This window comes from Oncorhynchus keta, chromosome 6 (assembly GCF_023373465.1).
Source record: "Oncorhynchus keta strain PuntledgeMale-10-30-2019 chromosome 6, Oket_V2, whole genome shotgun sequence".
In the NCBI taxonomy this organism is placed as follows: domain Eukaryota; kingdom Metazoa; phylum Chordata; class Actinopteri; order Salmoniformes; family Salmonidae; genus Oncorhynchus; species Oncorhynchus keta.
Genome location: NC_068426.1, coordinates 16,871,844 through 16,889,999, shown reverse-complemented (window position 1 = coordinate 16,889,999; position 18,156 = coordinate 16,871,844). Strand labels below are relative to the sequence as shown.

Here is an 18,156-nt window from a genome sequence, read left to right as displayed (position 1 = left end):
TGTTTAACAATCAACCCGTCTATAGGATAGATTGACTGCATAATATAATAATGACAAGATTGTCTTGTCTCCAATCCCTGCCCAAACAATGAGAGTCGTTATCCCTAAAGCGGGAAGGCAGGACGTCGGTTTTGTCGCTGTATTCCTGCGTGGACAGATTTAGACGGTAGTGGACCCTCTTGCTTCGCCTCTTGTCTTTCTGATGTTATCTAGAAAATGTCTTCCATTAGATGCCATCTTAGTCACTAAAATCAATTTCCTAGTCCGCAAATGCGCCATTGAGTCTTCACATATTAATGAATGGTGTGACATCACTGCTGGCTTTGTCCATTCATATACAGTCAAGCCTGTAGCCCATGGCTTCCAATGAATGGAGTGAGTGACTTGACAAAACAAGGGCCACTCAGAGGTCAAGTGAAGGGATTAATTCCACTTGGGTAAAATAAAGTACCTCTAATTATGACCAAACCAACACAAATTGCAACTTAATACTGTTTGTAGGTTATACATTTAATAGAGCCTATCACTGTAAACTTTTCCTGATGTGGCCCACGAGCCACTGCAGCCCCTCATGAGTTCCATTTTTTTGTGGCCCCCACCCCCATCAATGTTGCCCATCCCGGACATACAGTATCAGAACTCTGGATCCATGGAGTCTGCTGCCCCTTAGTGGTACACCTGGTGTACCTTCTTCATGGGCATGTGACCTGAAACTTCATTGGGCCCTAGCCTATATGGCCCTGCTATATACTAGTCCTAGACACCAAAGGTTTTTTCTGTTTTTCTATCACTATCACCAAATCAAAACATAAATTACCTACACAATTGTAATTTATCCATGAATTAAATACATTGTGTAATCAGCATCTAATTCATATACCTGATACAGGTCTTCAGTGTTTTTGTAAAAACAAATACTGATATATCCGAATATACGGGGTCTACTGCTCTTCAGTTGTGGATCTAATGTGTTGCATTGTGGTAGTCCTCAGCAGTTTGGACTGCTCAATGATACAATATATCACTTACATCATGTGCCACACAGCCCATTCTGTTAACATCCAGCACACAAGTGCTTCAGCAAAAGGATTCACAGGGAAATATTAGCCATACAATACTACGTATGCTTGTTCTGACCGGTTTCCTTTGTATTGCAAAATAGTCAAATATTAACACAAATACACACGTGCATGTACACATGGGCTGCTGTGAGAGGTAACATATCCTGCTATTGTGCTATGACAACAGCCAATAGAAACAAATAAACAAAGACATTGTAAAGTTAGTTTAATTTGAACAAAACATTTGATTGTGAAGCAGCAATCAACAAAACAGTAACTAGGCTGAACCTAAAACTAGGTTTCACTAAGCACAAAGATTGTAAAAAAATACACATTCAAATAAAATATGCTTCATCCTTGGATCATCAGATCATAGCATATAAAGAGGAACGACAGTGTTCCATTCACCTTCAGTTTTCCACCTGCTTCAATTTCCTCTGACTCCTGGTCTCTCTAGAGGTGGGGGTTTGAGGGGTGGCGTCAGAGAGGGAGTCTGAGGTCTCTTCAGAGTCTGACTGCTCCCTCTTCGATGGTCTTTTCCCTGACTTATTGTGCAGTTTTCTTTTGGTGGTAGTGTGTGTGTTCAGGTGGACAGTGAGGAAGGCATTGAGGCGGAAACGCATGCCACACAGAGGGCAGACAAAGGGCTTCTCACCTGTGTGAATAGTCTTGTGCGTATACAGTGCGGAGGGCGACTTGAAGGCAGCCTTGCAGTCTCCACACTGGTAGGGTCTATTTCCTGTGTGTATGTTCATGTGAATGTGTAGATGGGCTATTTGCCTAAAACTCTTGCCACACTCCTGACAGGCATGGTTGGGAGTTGTGTGACAACTGTAAATGTGTGCGTTGCGAAGGCTGAGAGTGCGATAGGTCTTGCCGCACTCCTCACAAGAGAAAGGCCTTTCCTTAGAATGTGTCTTACTATGAACACCCAAGCTATGTTGTGTTTTAAAACACTTTCCACACTCAAGGCATTTTAAGCCACTAATGTGTTTTTGCCTGTGAAACACCCACTGTCCTGGGCCTTTATAAGTTGATTTACATACACAACATGTCCAGGGTCTAGTTGTGTCTGTCTGTCCGGGTCCTTTTACAGCCTCTGCTGACAGTTTATGTGAAGCAATGGATTTCCCACATAGTTGGCAGGTATTTACAATTTCTTTTGCAGTAGGAGATGGTTTAAGTTTGTTGTAGACGTTTGATGTTTGAGGCAGATGTTTAATACCTGGCATTGGTAATGAGCGGTCTGTCGTATTTGACTGAGAACCCAGGTCTGACTGGGAAATGTCTGTATGATGAGAATGAGTAGATGTACAAAAGCCTGGTGTTCCATCTTGCTGCTGGGGCTTATTATGTGATCTCTGGTCTGTATTTGCCTGTGTTGAGTTAGAGGCCAGTGATTTGTCACCAGGCTCGCACTCCAACCTTTGCTTTTTGCTGGGCCGGTGTGAAATGGGCTGGTGTGAAATGGGCTGAGAAGAGCCTTTTGGGTCAGAGGTCATAGTGCGTTCCTGCCCTCCTGTGATTGTAGGCACCAATACGTTGACCATATGGATGGGTTTTGTACTCTCAGTCATCAATGATAGCAATTCCTTGAAGATTGGTGGCTGATGGTTGTCTTCTATCATTGACGGAAGTAGAGATACTAAATTATCATATTTTGGCTTCAAATCCTTTACTTCATTCAGGTGAAAATTAGCCCATATGGGATCTTCATTTTTGATGTCCACCATTTCCCGTTTCACATAGTAAGTTTCTGTAGAGTTTTTCACACTTTGTTCTTCGGCAGGTTTCACTGCATTTAGGCCTCCGTTTCCATCTCGATCACATCTGTCAGTCAGAGTCAGCTGAACACCGTTTTCCGGTGAAGATGAACCAAGAGCAAAGCTAAATGGAATCTCAATATCTACAGGTTCTTCTTTCACATGTGCAGCACATGTTTTCCTTTCAACATTAGGCACCCCTTTTTCCTGTTCTGCAAAATAACATGCCCAAATAGGATCCTCAACTTTAATTTCAGAATTAAATTCATTTTTGGTTTTGACAGCTACAGTAGCATTTTCTAAGGACTCTTTCTTAACTGGAGTAATGCCGGATTCAATCTGATAATAATATGACCAAATAGGATCCTCAACTTTCATCTCAGGACATTCAGACATAATCTCACTTTTACACTGAGATAAATCCAATTCAGTCTTTTTACTAGACTCTGACTGCTGCTTCTCTTTGGAGCTAATGTGAAGGGAGGTCAATGCACTGCATTTGGTCTCTGTAGGTACTTCCTTAACATCACATGGCTCACATGTTACTCCTCCATTGGACAGATCTATTTGTGAGGCTAGAGTAAACACAGGAACATCCATCATAGCTGTTGGTGTCTTGTTACCGACTGGTAATAGCTCTGGATCTCCAGCTCCTGTCTTTGAACCTCCAGGACTACAAACAGGGTCCAGTCTCCAATAGTCCAGGATCTCCTCAACATTCCGAGACACACCCAGATGCTCGTCTAGTCTGAAACTGTCTGAATGTCCCAGCGTCTGCGGCACAGGCTCAGCTCTCAATGACGGGCTCAGACGATGTCCAAAGTGGTCCATCTGTAGTTCCTGATGGGAATCACCTCCTCCAGAGATATTACTCTGGTCCTCAACATTTACAGCAGTGTCCTCACCTGCAAAATGAGATGCAGGGGGTTATTGAGTTAAAATATACACTAGGAACATTCATTGTATTAGCCCTATATTTTATTGACTAAGGTTATGGTGGGCATTTTATAATAATGCTGCATATTCAATTGTATACAAATCTATGAGAACATAGCCTACATTTCATGTTAACAATGTATTTATTTAAAAAAAAAGCTTTTCATTCTGAGCAAGAGTGCTGCCTCTTTTTTAATGAAAAATAAAGAACCAACAGTAGGCTTCCAGGATACTTGCTCCTTTAGAACCCGAGTGTGGAATTTCCTTTCTCACACATCGCTACCAAACAGTCCGTATTAAAGTATTAATAACCTGATTTAGACTTGGTTCTTTGTGTATAGCTGACGATTTTAATGCTCACCACCTAAGGCACGAGCACAAGACGGAAGTACACTGAACAAAAATATAAAAACGCAAAATTGCAAAGTGTTGGTTCCGTGTTTCATGGCCTGATATAAAAGATCTCAGAAATGTGGCATATGCACAAAAAGAGTCTCTAAAAGGTTTGTTTTCTGTAAACATTTTTGTTTACATGCCTGTTAGTGAGCATTTCTCCTTTGCCAAGATACTCCCTCCACCTGATAGGTGTGGTATATCAAGAAGCCAATTAAACATCATGATCATTGCACAGGTGCACCTTGTGCTGGGGACAATAGATGGCCTCCATTGTTCACCAGAGCTGTTTACAGATCATTTAATGTTAATTTCTCTGCAATAAGCCAACTCCCAACTCCTAGATAATTTGGCAGTATGTCCAACCGGCCTCACAACAGCAGACCATGTGTAACCACGCCAGCCCAGGACCTCCACACCTGGCTTCTTCACCTGCGGAATCGTCCGAGACCGGTCACCTGCACAGCTGATGAAACTGCGGGTTTGCACAACCGGAGAATTTCTGCACAAACTGTCAGAAACCGTCTCAGGGAAGCTCATCTGCGTGCTTGTCATCCTCACCGGGTCTTGACCTGACTGCAGTTTGGCGTTGTAACCGACGTCAGCGTGCAAATTCTCACTTTTGATGGCCACTGGAGGAGTGTGCTCTTCAAGGATGAATCCCGGTTTAAATTGTACCGGGAAGATTGCAGATAAGAGTGTATGGCTTGTGGGCAATCGGTTCGCTGATGTCAATGTTGTGAGGTTATGGGGCAGGCATAAGCTACGGACATCAAACACAATTTCATTTTATCGATGGCAATTTGCATGCAGAGATGCCGTGACGAGATCCCGAGGCCCATTGTCGTGCCATTCATCCGCCGCCATCACCTCATGTTTCAGCATGAAAATTCACTGTCCCATGTGGAAAGGATCTGTACACAATTCTTGGAAGCTGAAAATGTCAGTTCTTCTACGGCCTGCATACTCAGCAGACATGTTATCCATTGAGCATGTTCGGGATGCTCTTGATCGACGAGTAGGACAGCGTGTTCCAGTTCTTGCCAATATCCAGCAACTTCGAACAGCTATTGAAGAGAGTGGGACAACACTACACAGGCCACAATCAACAGCCTGATCCACTCTATGCCAAGATGTTTCGCGCTGCATGACGCGAATGGTGGTCACACCAGATACTGACTGGTTCTGATCCACACCCCAATTTTTTTTTATGTATTCAGTCTTTTTACCCAGAAAGTAGGTATCACAGTGGTACCACCCAAAGAACCAATTCAGATCTTTTTTTCTGTTCAAATCAGTCTTACATGTGACCATATCAGATTTACCCTCATATACTGGTGTATGAATGGGGCGGCAGGTAGCCTAGTGGTTAGAGAGTCGGACTTGTAACCGAAAGGTTGCAAGATCGAGTCCCTGAGCTAACAATGTAAAGGTTTGTCATTCTGCCCCTGAACAAGGCAGTTAACCCACTGTTCCTAGGCAGTCATTGAAAATAAGAATTTGTTCGTAACTGACTTGCCTAGTTAAATAAAGGTCAAATAAAAATTAAATGTGTGTGCTAATTTTTCTTTTTGGATCAAAATATTTAATTAAGCATTTCCTAAATTAAAACAAACCCTCTGCAACTAGACATGGATGTTTAGAAGACATTGGTTGTCTTTAAAAGTATCGACAAGTTACGGTTGGTCAAATTCTCTGTGCTACCAAACAGTGGCCCATTCATAGACGCAAACTTCCTTTAGCGCCTTTTGACATAGTATCTTCTGGCAGGGGGAGTTTTTTTAAAGAGCCACCAACGCCTGCTCTCTATACATTAACACATCACTTTTTGTATGGTTTTGTAAACACACATCAGCGAGAAATCATTTTCAAAAAACAAAAAGGTTAAATTACTACACCTTTTATAGGGTTAGGCTTCCCACACTGCCATCTTTCCATGTTAAAGTGTTGACAATCTGTGCTAATGAGCCATCTGTGTCTCCAAACACCTGTGGGTAAAGGGAAGATGAACGCCAAACAAAAAATACTGTAGGGTGCAAGTGTTAACCAGTTAAAACAGTGTACAGAGTAGGAAGTTGGTGGCAACTTAATTGGGGAGGACGTGCTTGTGGTAATGGCTGGAGCAGAATGGTATTAAACACATGGTTTCTGTGTGTTTGCCATTCCAGTTGCTCCAGTCTAGACATTATGAGCTGTCCTCAAGTGCATATTTTGCAGTTGTGAAATTATTTTAATGTGATATAAAAGCCCTCTTCTTTCACGTTTCTAGAGCCAATTCACCTCTAAACAGAACATGTAAGGTCCTTGGACTGTAAGGAGTAACGTTAGGCTCTATTGGTCTGGAGCATCACATTAGATTAGCCCGTTAATCTCTTAGCTAGCAAAATATCTGAATTTGGCTGCTTGCGTAACCAACCCAGTTTCCCAAAAGTATATTAAATGGAAAAAAATCAACTCAAAACCACTCATTCCTTTCATTTACAGTTGAAGTCAGAAGTTTACATACAAGCTTTTATTTCTATCATCACATTCCCAGTGGGTCAGAAGCTTACATACACTCAATTAGTATTTGGTAGCATTGCCTTTAAATAGTTTAACTTGGGTCAAATGTTTTGGGTAGCCTTCCACAAGCTTCCCACAATAAGTTGTGTGAATTTTGGCCCATTCCTCCTGACAGAGCTAGTGTAACAGAGTCAGGTTTGTAGGCCTCCTTGCTCACAATGTGATTGAGGTCAGGGCTTTGTGATGGCCACTCCAATACCTTGACTTTGTTGTCCTTAAGCCATTTTGCCAGAACTTTGGAAGTATGCTTGGGGTCATTGTCCATTTGGAAGACCCATTTGCAACCAAGCTTGAACTTCCTGACTGAGGTCTTGAGATGTTGCGTCAATATATCTACAATTTTCCTCCTTCGTGATGCCATCTATTTTGTGAAGTGCACCAGTCCTCCTGCAGCAAAGCACTCCCACAACATGATGCTCCCCTGTGCTTCACGGTTGGGATGTTGTTCTTCAGCTTGCAAGCCTCCACCTTTTTCCTCCAAACATAATAGTCATTATGGCCAAACAGTTATATTTTTGTTCCATCAAACCAGAGGACATTTCTCCAAAAAGTATGATCTTTGTCCCCATGTGCAGTTGCAAACCGTAGTCTGGCTTTTTATGGCGGTTTTGGAGCAGTGGCTTCTTCCTTGCTGAGCGGCCTATCAGGTTATGTCAATATAGGACTTGTTTTACTGTGGATATAGATATTTTTGTACCCGTCTCCTCCAGCATCTTCACAAGGGCATTTGCTGTTGTTCTGGGATTGATTTGCACTTTTCAAAACCAAAGTATATTCATCTATAGGAGACAGAACGCATCTCCTTCCTGAGTGGTATGACAGTTGTGTGGTCCCATGGTGTTTATACTTGCGTCTATTGTTTATAAAGATGAAAGTGGTATCTTCAGGCATTTGGAAATTGCTCCCAAGGATGAACCAGACTTGTGGAGGTCTACAATATTTTGTCTGAGGTCTTGGCTGATTTATTTTAATTTTCCCATGATGTCAAGCAAAGAGGCACCGAGTTTGAAGGTAGGCCTTGAAATACATCCACAGGTACACCTCCAATTGACTCAAAATTATGTCAATTAGCCCATCAGAAGCTTCTAAAGCCATGTCATCATTTTCTGGAACTTTCCAAGCTGTTTAAAAGGCACAGTCAACTTAGTGTATGTAAACATCTGACCCACTGGAATTGTGATAGTGAATTATAAGTGAAATAATCTGTCTGTAAACAATTGTTGGACAAATTACTTGTGTCATGCAAAGTAATGTCCTAGCCGACTTGCCTAAACTATAGTTTGTTAACAATACATTTGTGGAGTGGATGGAAAACAAGTTAATGACTCCAACCTAAGTGTATTTAAACTATGTGAGAACGATGTTTTATGGTGAAAAAATGTTTCATTCTGGCGTTAAAAGTTTGGTAAAATGAGAAATCGTTTTAGAGATCTGTTGCAGCTCAAGTCGACTACAAAATCCACAATGCAATGCTCTCTATGAGCCGGATAGCTAGAGTAGCTACACGAAATAATTCCGAAGACAATATAATTAACGTAGCTGGTTAGTGCAGTTTGTATTGGCTTTTTTACAGCCCTCTCACCATGTTCAACCAGCCGTACAAGGTGTGAATTGGAGTTTATTGGACGCTAGCTAAATAAATAAAAAACACACTAGCACGGATTTCGTCAACATTAAAAATATTTTCCGAGATAATTAACTTACTCACTGAAGTATCGTATAGCTTCAGAATCGGGCCATTCCGTACTTTCGAGAAAAATAAGCACGTTTCTCGATTTTGAGATTGGATTATTTTAGCAGCCGCATGACGAAGCATGACAATGTGGACCCGATTGGTCGATTTACTGTGCTTTCCAGAATATCTCTGGAAACTGCACCATGCAATGCATCCTGGACTACAGACAAATAAGAACACATATGCTAGACACATTTCTTGAGGTAGGAAAATATGATCAATGGCTCCTTCGAGGGAAGACATCACCCCGAGTTATGACACAGGCCAGTATTAAAGTCTGACATGTATGATAGACGTTTTCGCGATTTAAGTCGTATTCCTGTTAACTTCCACTGTAGTGAGAGCGACTTTATCACAGTGCTACGTAATATCGGCCGGATGTTTGCGGGCAAATAACTCAAGACAAACGTGAAATGACACAGGGAATGGATGCACAAAAACATTCAACCTTTCCGTTAAGGCTAATTTCAGTGGTGCTAAACTTAATTCAGCCTAAACCGACCCCTGATTTTAGGGAGCCATGGGCACGCGCCATATGGAATTAAATGCATGCATCCATACAGGTAATTTGCCTTGAGGCTCAGAAAGCGCACAACAAAAATATAGCGACACGTATGACAAATTCTACTTACGGATCAATTGTTAGCACGCGATTTGCCACCTCTCTTCGGTGAAGCATGCACTACAAAACAGCACCTAAAATAAGATTCAACATATTGTCTTCAAAGTTTCGATGGAACTGCGCTCCCAATATCCTAGACCAACAGCAGCCCCTCTTCTAGACACGCCCATTCTTCTTCTTCTATGAGATTTAACCGCGGTTGGCATCCAATTTGTTGCATTACCGCCACCTACTGGACTGGAGTACAACTCCCTTATACTTTGCTTGAAAATAATAATAATATATATAAAACAATTAAATAAACATGTACTAAATAAATACCCTACCATCTAACACTACACTCACTAATTTCAAAATTATCTAAAATAAAATGAACACCACCCTACTCCCCTAATTACATGTATTTATTCCTACATCATGCCATCATCCTGAAAGGATAGGATGGGACAACAGAGAGAGTAATAGGATACGGCATGTGTCAAAAATGATTGATTGCTGACCTTATGGCCTGATGACGTGTACATGTCTGAATATGGGCCTCCTGCCCGCCCCCCCCTGTTCCCGTGTTCACGTGTTAGAGGGTGTGTGTTATTTTATAGCTTTATGTTATGCTTTGAAGTAGGTCTGTTGTTTGATGTCTAGGGGGGCTGGTTGAACTGGGGAGGGTGGTGTTTGAGTGTTTGAACTTTTGGGGCCCGTACATGTCCCCCCACCCCCCAGTTTTATCTCCCTTATGGTTGTTATCTATGAAGCAGGAATGTCCTGGGTTATGGATCTGGGGCATAGGCATTATAAATGTCCAGAACAAGCCATCTTTAAGACCTGAATATGTGTGTGTGTGTGTGTGTGTGTGTGTGTGTGTGTGTGTGTGTGTGTGTGTGTGTGTGTGTTAGAAACAAGGAATGTGTGTGTGTGTGTGTGTGTGTGTGTGTGTGTGTGTGTGTGTGTGTGTGTGTGTGTGTGTGTGTGTGTGTGTGTGTCTGTTAGAAACAAGGTCCCTTGGAATTGTGTCCATTTCAGGCTTTAAACAACAATTAAACAGCCATCTAAATAATGTTTCTCAGCCTAGTTTCCTATTTAGTTCTCTTTATATGTAGAGGCACAGAGCTTCCAGATGGCTCCAGCCTAAGGATTTTCAGGGCATGTACCTACGGGGAGATTAGAACCCCAAAGAAAAGATCCTAAAGGTACTTTCAGATTCAGGTTTATCATGACAGCCGCTTTATGAAAGGCCTTTACTTATGGCTAAACAGCTTCTACACAGTTTATTAATTAATACTGTGGGATGAAATTAGGTGTTTCTAGGAGGTCTTAAACAGATCTACAGTGAAACAAACATGTACACTTTCCACACATATTTATTGACTTTTAAAAAGACCACAGTAACATGACAGAATTTGTGCAAAGGCAACGAAATCTGCTAGGGGATATTAGATGTACAACAGTAGTATTCTGTAAAAAGCAATACGTGTTAAACATGAGGCACATGCAATCAGGACAGCCTCTTTATGAAAGGCATTTAACTATGGATAAACAGTTTTTCTACACATCTTATTCATTAATGATGTGGGCATACCCAGGATTTACAGGCAGGACGTTTGATCTACACAGGGAGGGAAAACTTACGGAGTTATGATGGAGCGGGCAAGCGTCTTTGAGTTGGTGAATTCGAAACGGATAAGGGTCTTGTAGCTCCCTTCAGTAACCACGAGCACAACCGTTCCTTGATTTTAACTGGGCGGCTTTATTCTGTAGTTTCAGTGAGAATTATCCCCTTCCGTGAGAACTATAAAGTAAATGAAAAATACAGTTAAGCACACTCTTACAACCTTATCTTACGAGTGACTTATTAGCTTGGTATAACTCTGAAGTGCTTACATACATAACAGTTTAACCGGTGTTATAACGGGTTCAGATTAAACACATGAATAAAGGAAAAAATATCTCATTGGCTGCTTATTACAGAAGGGAGGAAATCAAACTTCACACTTATTATTCCTGGCATGAATTCACACTTCATCCTAACATACACTCTTCAACCTTTATGAACTACACCGGATGACATGAAAACTTAGTTAACGCAGCGCAGGATTGCCTTCCCTCCAAAAGTGTGTTGCTACAATAAGGATCCCCGTTACAACAGTATTAGCTACATAGTTCCGCTTGTATTATCATTTCCCCCGCACAGCGGACACATAAACAATTCAAACAAAAGACAACGACATAACCTGTAAGTCTAACTGTCAGTTACAGGTCGGGGCTAACAGGACCATTTATCTGTAAGAAATAGTAAACATTTTGGAATGTGTTAAAATGTAGGTACTAAATCTTTTGAATTAAATCACTGGTTTTAAAAATGTATCTCACGCTTTATAGATAGGGGCAGAGGTAATTTCATATATCGGTTTAGGGGGGTTATTAACTTTATGTAAAACAATATTCACTCAAACAACACCGCTTAGAGCAGCTTGGAGATTATTAGCCATGTAAGTGGGGAGCAAAAGAGCGGATTTAACCAACTCTGTACAAACCCCGACAAGGGGTATGATAACTCTGACGCGTACGTCTAATGATTATTGTAGATTTTTACAACTGAGGGAGTTGACAGTAGGTCAATGAGATGTATAAAGGCAAATTGACATAACGGACCTCAAAAGACCAACAGCCTAATTAATAATATAGAATGCAGAGGTGTGTAATGAACATGTAACCATTATAAAGCAAAAATGTCTCGAAACACCCCCCTAGTTAGGGACAGAACGTGGAGCATATACTTTAATACAGTTACCACAGCTTTAGCGCAAACCCACAGCCCCGAATATTTAGCTGCCAGGACAGATTAAAAAAGAGATGTGAATCCCTCCTAATAGATATTTCTGAAGGCTACTGGACATAGGGGGTTGGGAAGCGACTGTTAGACGTAGATTCTCAGAAGCAATTTACATTTTACATTTACATTTAAGTCATTTAGCAGACGCTCTTATCCAGAGCGACTTACAAATTGGTGCATACACCTTATGACAACCAGTGGAACAGCCACTTGCATCTAAATCTTGTTGGGGGAGAAGGGGGGTGAGAAGGATTACTTACCCTTACTTACCCTATCCTAGGTATTCCTTGAAGAGGTGGGGTTTCAGGTGTCTCCGGAAGGTGGTGATTGACTCCGCTGTCCTGGCGTCGTGAGGGAGTTTGTTCCACCATTGGGGGCCAGAGCAGCGAACAGTTTTGACTGGGCTGAGCGGGAACTGTACTTCCTCAGTGGTAGGGAGGCGAGCAGGCCAGAGGTGGATGAACGCAGTGCCCTTGTTTGGGTGTAGGGCCTGATCAGAGCCTGGAGGTACTGAGGTGCCGTTCCCCTCACAGCTCCGTAGGCGAGCACCATGGTCTTGTAGCGGATGCGAGCTTCAACTGGAAGCCAGTGGAGAGAGCGGAGGAGCGGGGTGACGTGAGAGAACTTGGGAAGGTTGAACACCAGACGGGCTGCGGCGTTCTGGATGAGTTGTAGGGGTTTAATGGCACAGGCAGGGAGCCCAGCCAACAGCGAGTTGCAGTAATCAAGACGGGAGATGACAAGTGCCTGGATTAGGACCTGCGCCGCTTCCTGTGTGAGGCAGGGTCGTACTCTGCGGATGTTGTAGAGCATGAACCTACAGGAACGGGACACCGCCTTGATGTTAGTTGAGAACGTCAGGGTGTTGTCCAGGATCACGCCAAGGTTCTTAGCGCTCTGGGAGGAGGACACAATGGAGTTGTCAACCGTGATGGCGAGATCATGGAACGGGCAGTCCTTCCCCGGGAGGAAGAGGAGCTCCGTCTTGCTGAGGTTCAGCTTGAGGTGGTGATCCGTCATCCACACTGATATGTCTGCCAGACATGCAGAGATGCGATTCGCCACCTGGTCATCAGAAGGGGGAAAGGAGAAGATTAATTGTGTGTCGTCTGCATAGCAATGATAGGAGAGACCATGTGAGGTTATGACAGAGCCAAGTGACTTGGTGTATAGCGAGAATAAGAGAGGGCCTAGAACAGAGCCCTGGGGGACACCAGTGGTGAGAGCGCGTGGTGAGGAGACAGATTCTCGCCACGCCACCTGGTAGGAGCGACCTGTCAGGTAGGACGCAATCCAAGCGCCAATTTATAGTCTTTCCTACAATGGTATGTTATAAAGTTTGTAATAATGTACAACTGTAGGTCTCCAATGTTTTTACATAAAAACACTAATGATGCATGTTTAAATAGTAGTACAATTTGGTAATTAATTCGAACATGTCTTTAAAAAGTTAGTACTATATATTTTGGTCTTAAATCAATGGTTTTAAAACAATATCTCACCCTTTAACGAAGGGAAAATGTCCTTTCCAGCCATCAACCCGGTCTGTCACGAAGAAAAAAAGACAGAAAATCCGGGTGCGTGCGTGAGTGTGCGTGTGACGGAGCAGCAGGAGTGTGTGTGTGTTTGTTTCAAAAACAAAGGGTGTGGGTGTGTGTTCAACAGGGGCCCAAGCATGTAGCCCCATTCTATCTGTAGAGAATCGTTTGAAACCAAGGTGTGCACTATCATGCATAAGGCATGTCGAGATATCAGCCGACCAGCCGGGGTTAAACATAGATATCTCTAATCTGCGGCCCCCACACACCCCGTTTGCAGACAGAATGTAACGACATCCCCTCCTGTTGTTTGAATTCACAGCCTGTGTTCTCTAAACCAAATATCCTGTATGCAACACCTTGTATATCTCCCGAAACTCATTCCGGACTTTCGATAGTTAGGAACAGAACGTGGAGCATATACTTTAACACTATGTTACCACAGCTTTAGCGCAAACCCACAGCCCCGAATATTTAGCTCTCCAAGCTGCTCTAAACGTTGATGTTTTTGGTGTCTCTGGGTTCCTCTCTAGACTGGTGAATGAATGAGGCCTGTTACAACTTTCTTACAAAACCTTTAAAGGTCGTTTGTGAAACCATTCAGTCGTGGATGTATGTAAAACATATTTAACACGTATTGCAGGTTACCGAAGCCTCCTGTTGTACTATGAATCCCCACTCATCCCTGTTAGATCTTGATGTGTTGGCTCTCTATGTATGTACATGTTTATAATCCACATAGTGGGAATATTGTTTTCCATAAAGTTAATAACACCTAAACCGAAATATGAAATTACCTTTAGGATCTCTTACCACCCTATTACTTTGTGGTTCTAATCTCCCTCTTTCAAAATCGCCCCAGTGACCAAATCTCTAACATTCCTGATCCTTCCCATATATTTTAACCCTAAACCGCCCACAATAACTATTGTCTATTGTTAGTCTGTGACCTTACTGACAGTATCCCCGTTTAAAACAGCTCAAAATACATTGTTGGCTACAGTTTTCATGTCTTTCATTATGCAGACATTTGTTTTATTAGACTATATTTCTCATTAGGAATACGGTTGTCACCCCCCTTGGAGGCTTGGTGCATGTACAAAGAAAAAGTACCAAATTCACCCATGGGTGGCTGTTAACTAAAATAATGGCAATGCGTGTAGTCGTGTTAAGGTTTTCATTGTTTTCTTGTCAGAGTTTTATGGTTTTGCATATGACTGTGCATTATATGCTGTCGTAATAGGGTTGAGTATCAGATCAAGCTGTCACGATCTTCATGGTAATAAGAAGCGGACCAAAGCGCTGCGTGGTGTGAATGCATCGTTTTAATGGATGACGCAAACACAAAGTAAAGTGAACAAGCCACTAAATGAACAACTACCGTGACGCTATATACCAAATGTGCTGACACAAGCACCTAACATAGACAATCACCCAACAATGACAACAAAGGCTACCTACTAAATATGGTTCCCAATGAGAGACAACGACTAACACCGGCCTCTGATTGAAAACCCTATCAGGCCAGACACAGAAAAAGACAAACTATACATACAGCATAGAATGCCCACTCAGATCACCCCCATACCCAACAAAACCTATAAACATACATAGCAAACTATGGTCCGGGCGTGACACAAACCTATTGGGAATTCTTGATCAATCAAAATGTACTCTTTCAAAATCGCCCCAGTGACCAAATCTCTAACATTCCTGATCCTTCCCATATATTTTAACCCTAAACCTCCCACAATAACTATTGTCTATTGTTAGTCTCAGTGACCTTACTGACAATATCCCCGTTTAAAACAGCTCAAAATACATTGTTGGCTAGAGTTTTCATGTCTTTCATTATGCAGACATTTGTTTTATTAGACTATATTTCTCATTAGGAATACGGTTGTCACCCCCCTTGGAGGCTTGGTGCATGTACAAAGAAAAAGTACCAAATTCAACCATGGGTGGCTGTTAACTAAAATAATGTCAATGCGTGTAGTCGTGTTAAGGTTTTCATTGTTTTCTTGTCAGAGTTTTATGGTTTTGCATATGACTGTGCATTATATGCTGTCGTAATAGGGTTGCAAGCCACTAAATGAACAACGACCGTGACGCTATATACCAAATGTGCTGACACAAGCACCTAACATAGACAATCACCCAACAATGACAACAAAGGCTACCTAAATATGGTTAGAGACAACGACTAACACCGGCCTCTGATTGAAAACCATATCCGGCCAGACACAGAAAAAGACAAACTACACATACAGCATAGAATGCCCACTCAGATCACCCCCATACCCAACAAAACCTATAAACATACATAGCAAACTATGGTCCGGACGTGACACAAACCTATTGGGAATTCTTGATCAATCAAAATGTACCTGTTTTCCGTATAGAATGACTTGTATACATATTATATTACAACTTTTTTGTGTTTTGGCTTAGTGGTTTTTTCTTTACTAACTAGGAAAACTCAACAGTGTGTAAGTCTGAGAAACATTATTGAGCTGGTTGGTTTATTGTTGTTGAACGCTTGACATGTACACACATTGAGAAGTGATTTTGCAGCAACAGTTTTAAAGTGGGTAATCGTATCATATATATATATATATATATCCTTGCATGTTTGAATTAGAGCTCCTTTAAAGTGTTTTAGATTATGATAATAATGTTATATTATTTTTATAATAATACATACCTGCAAACCAAATGTATTTCTGAAAACCCCCTTTTGCATCTTCAATAGTTGTAGATGTTCCAACGTTCGTAGACCTTTCATACAAAAATACCTAATACTGTCCGTTTCATCGGTTCCTCCGATGTCGTTCAGAGTCCCTAATGCATCCAAGTCACCCGTTGTGTCCGTTGTCCATCATACCTAAAAAATAATAATAAAAAATAAAAATAAAACGTTGTCCCCCCCTGTTTAAAACACAAATAACTCGGGTACAGTCGCTTCCCAATCACCTATGTCCAGTAGCCTTCAGAAATATCTATTAGGCGGGATTCACTTATTCACATCTATTTTTTTCTGTCCTGGCAGCTAAATATTCGGGGCTGTGGGTTTGGAGGGGATGTCGTTACATTCTGTCTGCAAACGGGGTGTGTGGGGGCCGCAGATTAGAGATATCTATGTTTAACCCCGGCTGGTCGGCTGATATCTCGACATGCCTTATGCATGATAGTGCACACCTTGGTTTCAAACGATTCTCTACAGATAGAATGGGGCGGCTACATGCTTGGGCCCCTGTTGAACACACACCCACACCCTTTGTTTTTGAAACAAACACACACACACTCCTGCTGCTCCGTCACACGCACACTCACGCACGCACCCGGATTTTCTGTCTTTTTTTCTTCGTGACAGACCGGGTTGATGGCTGGAAAGGACATTTTCCCTTCGTTAAAGGGTGAGATATTGTTTTAAAACCATTGATTTAAGACCAAAATATATAGTACTAACTTTTTAAAGACATGTTCGAATTAATTACCAAATTGTACTACTATTTAAACATGCATCATTAGTGTTTTATGTAAAAACATTGGAGACCTACAGTTGTACATTATTACAAACTTTATAACATACCATTGTAGGAAAGACTATAAATTGCTTCTGATAATCTACGTCTAACAGTCGCTTCCCAACCCCCTATGTCCAGTAGCCTTCAGAAATATCTATTAGGAGGGATTCACTTATTCACATCTCTTTTTTAATCTGTCCTGGCAGCTAAATATTCGGGGCTGTGGGTTTGCGCTAAAGCTGTGGTAACTGTATTAAAGTATATGCTCCACGTTCTGTCCCTAACTAGGGGGGTGTTTCGAGACATTTTTTGTTTTATAATGGTTACATGTTCATTACACACCTCTGCATTCTATATTATTAATTAGGCTGTTGGTCTTTTGAGGTCCGTTATGTCAATTTGCCTTTATACATCTCATTGACCTACTGTCAACTCCCTCAGTTGTAAAAATCTACAATAATCATTAGACGTACGCGTCAGAGTTATCATACCCCTTGTCGGGGTTTGTACAGAGTTGGTTAAATCCGCTCTTTTGCTCCCCACTTACATGGCTAATAATCTCCAAGCTGCTCTAAGCGGTGTTGTTTGAGTGAATATTGTTTTACATAAAGTTAATAACCCCCCTAAACCGATATATGAAATTACCTCTGCCCCTATCTATAAAGCGTGAGATACATTTTTAAAACCAGTGATTTAATTCAAAAGATTTAGTACCTACATTTTAACACATTCCAAAATGTTTACTATTTCTTACAGATAAATGGTCCTGTTAGCCCCGACCTGTAACTGACAGTTAGACTTACAGGTTATGTCGTTGTCTTTTGTTTGAATTGTTTATGTGTCCGCTGTGCGGGGGAAATGATAATACAAGCGGAACTATGTAGCTAATACTGTTGTAACGGGGATCCTTATTGTAGCAACACACTTTTGGAGGGAAGGCAATCCTGCGCTGCGTTAACTAAGTTTTCATGTCATCCGGTGTAGTTCATAAAGGTTGAAGAGTGTATGTTAGGATGAAGTGTGAATTCATGCCAGGAATAATAAGTGTGAAGTTTGATTTCCTCCCTTCTGTAATAAGCAGCCAATGAGGTATTTTTTCCTTTATTCATGTGTTTAATCTGAACCCGTTATAACACCGGTTAAACTGTTATGTATGTAAGCACTTCAGAGTTATACCAAGCTAATAAGT

General features: G+C 41.6%; 3 protein-coding genes across 8 annotated transcripts in view; 1 reads left to right on the top strand and 2 right to left on the bottom strand.

Moving 5' to 3' along the window:
* LOC127930735 (uncharacterized) overlaps positions 1-18,156 on the top strand; it is a 212,792-nt gene that overhangs the window by 158,932 nt on the left and 35,704 nt on the right. The gene's annotated exons all lie outside the window — the stretch shown is intronic.
* On the bottom strand, positions 1,271-13,531 carry LOC118385077 (zinc finger protein 436-like). 4 transcript variants are annotated; one of them, XM_052520980.1, is made up of 4 exons: positions 13,405-13,531; positions 10,699-10,858; positions 6,052-6,141; positions 1,271-3,729 (listed from the first exon to the last, which is right to left on the bottom strand). In XM_052520980.1, the coding sequence occupies exons 3-4, from the start codon at positions 6,089-6,091 to the stop codon at positions 1,472-1,474; spliced, it is 2,298 nt and encodes a 765-aa protein (XP_052376940.1). In that variant the 5' UTR covers positions 6,092-6,141; positions 10,699-10,858; positions 13,405-13,531; the 3' UTR covers positions 1,271-1,471. The 4 variants fall into 4 exon arrangements, with proteins under 4 accessions (XP_052376940.1, XP_052376941.1, XP_035627809.1 ...); XM_052520981.1 differs by lacking the exon at positions 13,405-13,531 and adding an exon at positions 12,163-12,262; XM_035771916.2 differs by lacking the exons at positions 10,699-10,858; positions 13,405-13,531 and adding an exon at positions 9,083-9,636.
* On the bottom strand, positions 8,557-18,056 carry LOC127930834 (uncharacterized). The gene is made up of 4 exons (XM_052521766.1): positions 17,771-18,056; positions 16,145-16,324; positions 12,308-12,967; positions 8,557-8,610 (listed from the first exon to the last, which is right to left on the bottom strand). Exons 2-4 carry the CDS (start codon positions 16,223-16,225, stop codon positions 8,557-8,559), a joined length of 795 nt encoding a protein of 264 aa, XP_052377726.1. The 5' UTR covers positions 16,226-16,324; positions 17,771-18,056.

Excerpts from the sequence above, each read along its gene's own strand:
- LOC118385077 (XM_052520980.1), bottom strand. The coding sequence starts at position 6,091 with ATGGAAAGATGGCAGTGTGGGAAGCCTAACCCTATAAAAG. Across the intron at positions 3,730-6,051 it reads GAAGCCTAACCCTATAAAAG|GTGAGGACACTGCTGTAAAT; the intron begins GTGTAGTAATTT and ends CTCATTTTGCAG.
- LOC127930834 (XM_052521766.1), bottom strand. The coding sequence starts at position 16,225 with ATGAAAGGTCTACGAACGTTGGAACATCTACAACTATTGAAGATGCAA. Across the intron at positions 12,968-16,144 it reads GAAATACATTTGGTTTGCAG|GTGGCGAATCGCATCTCTGC; the intron begins GTATGTATTATT and ends TCTGATGACCAG. Across the intron at positions 8,611-12,307 it reads GGAAGTACAGTTCCCGCTCA|TCCAGGATGCATTGCATGGT; the intron begins GCCCAGTCAAAA and ends ATTTGTCTGTAG.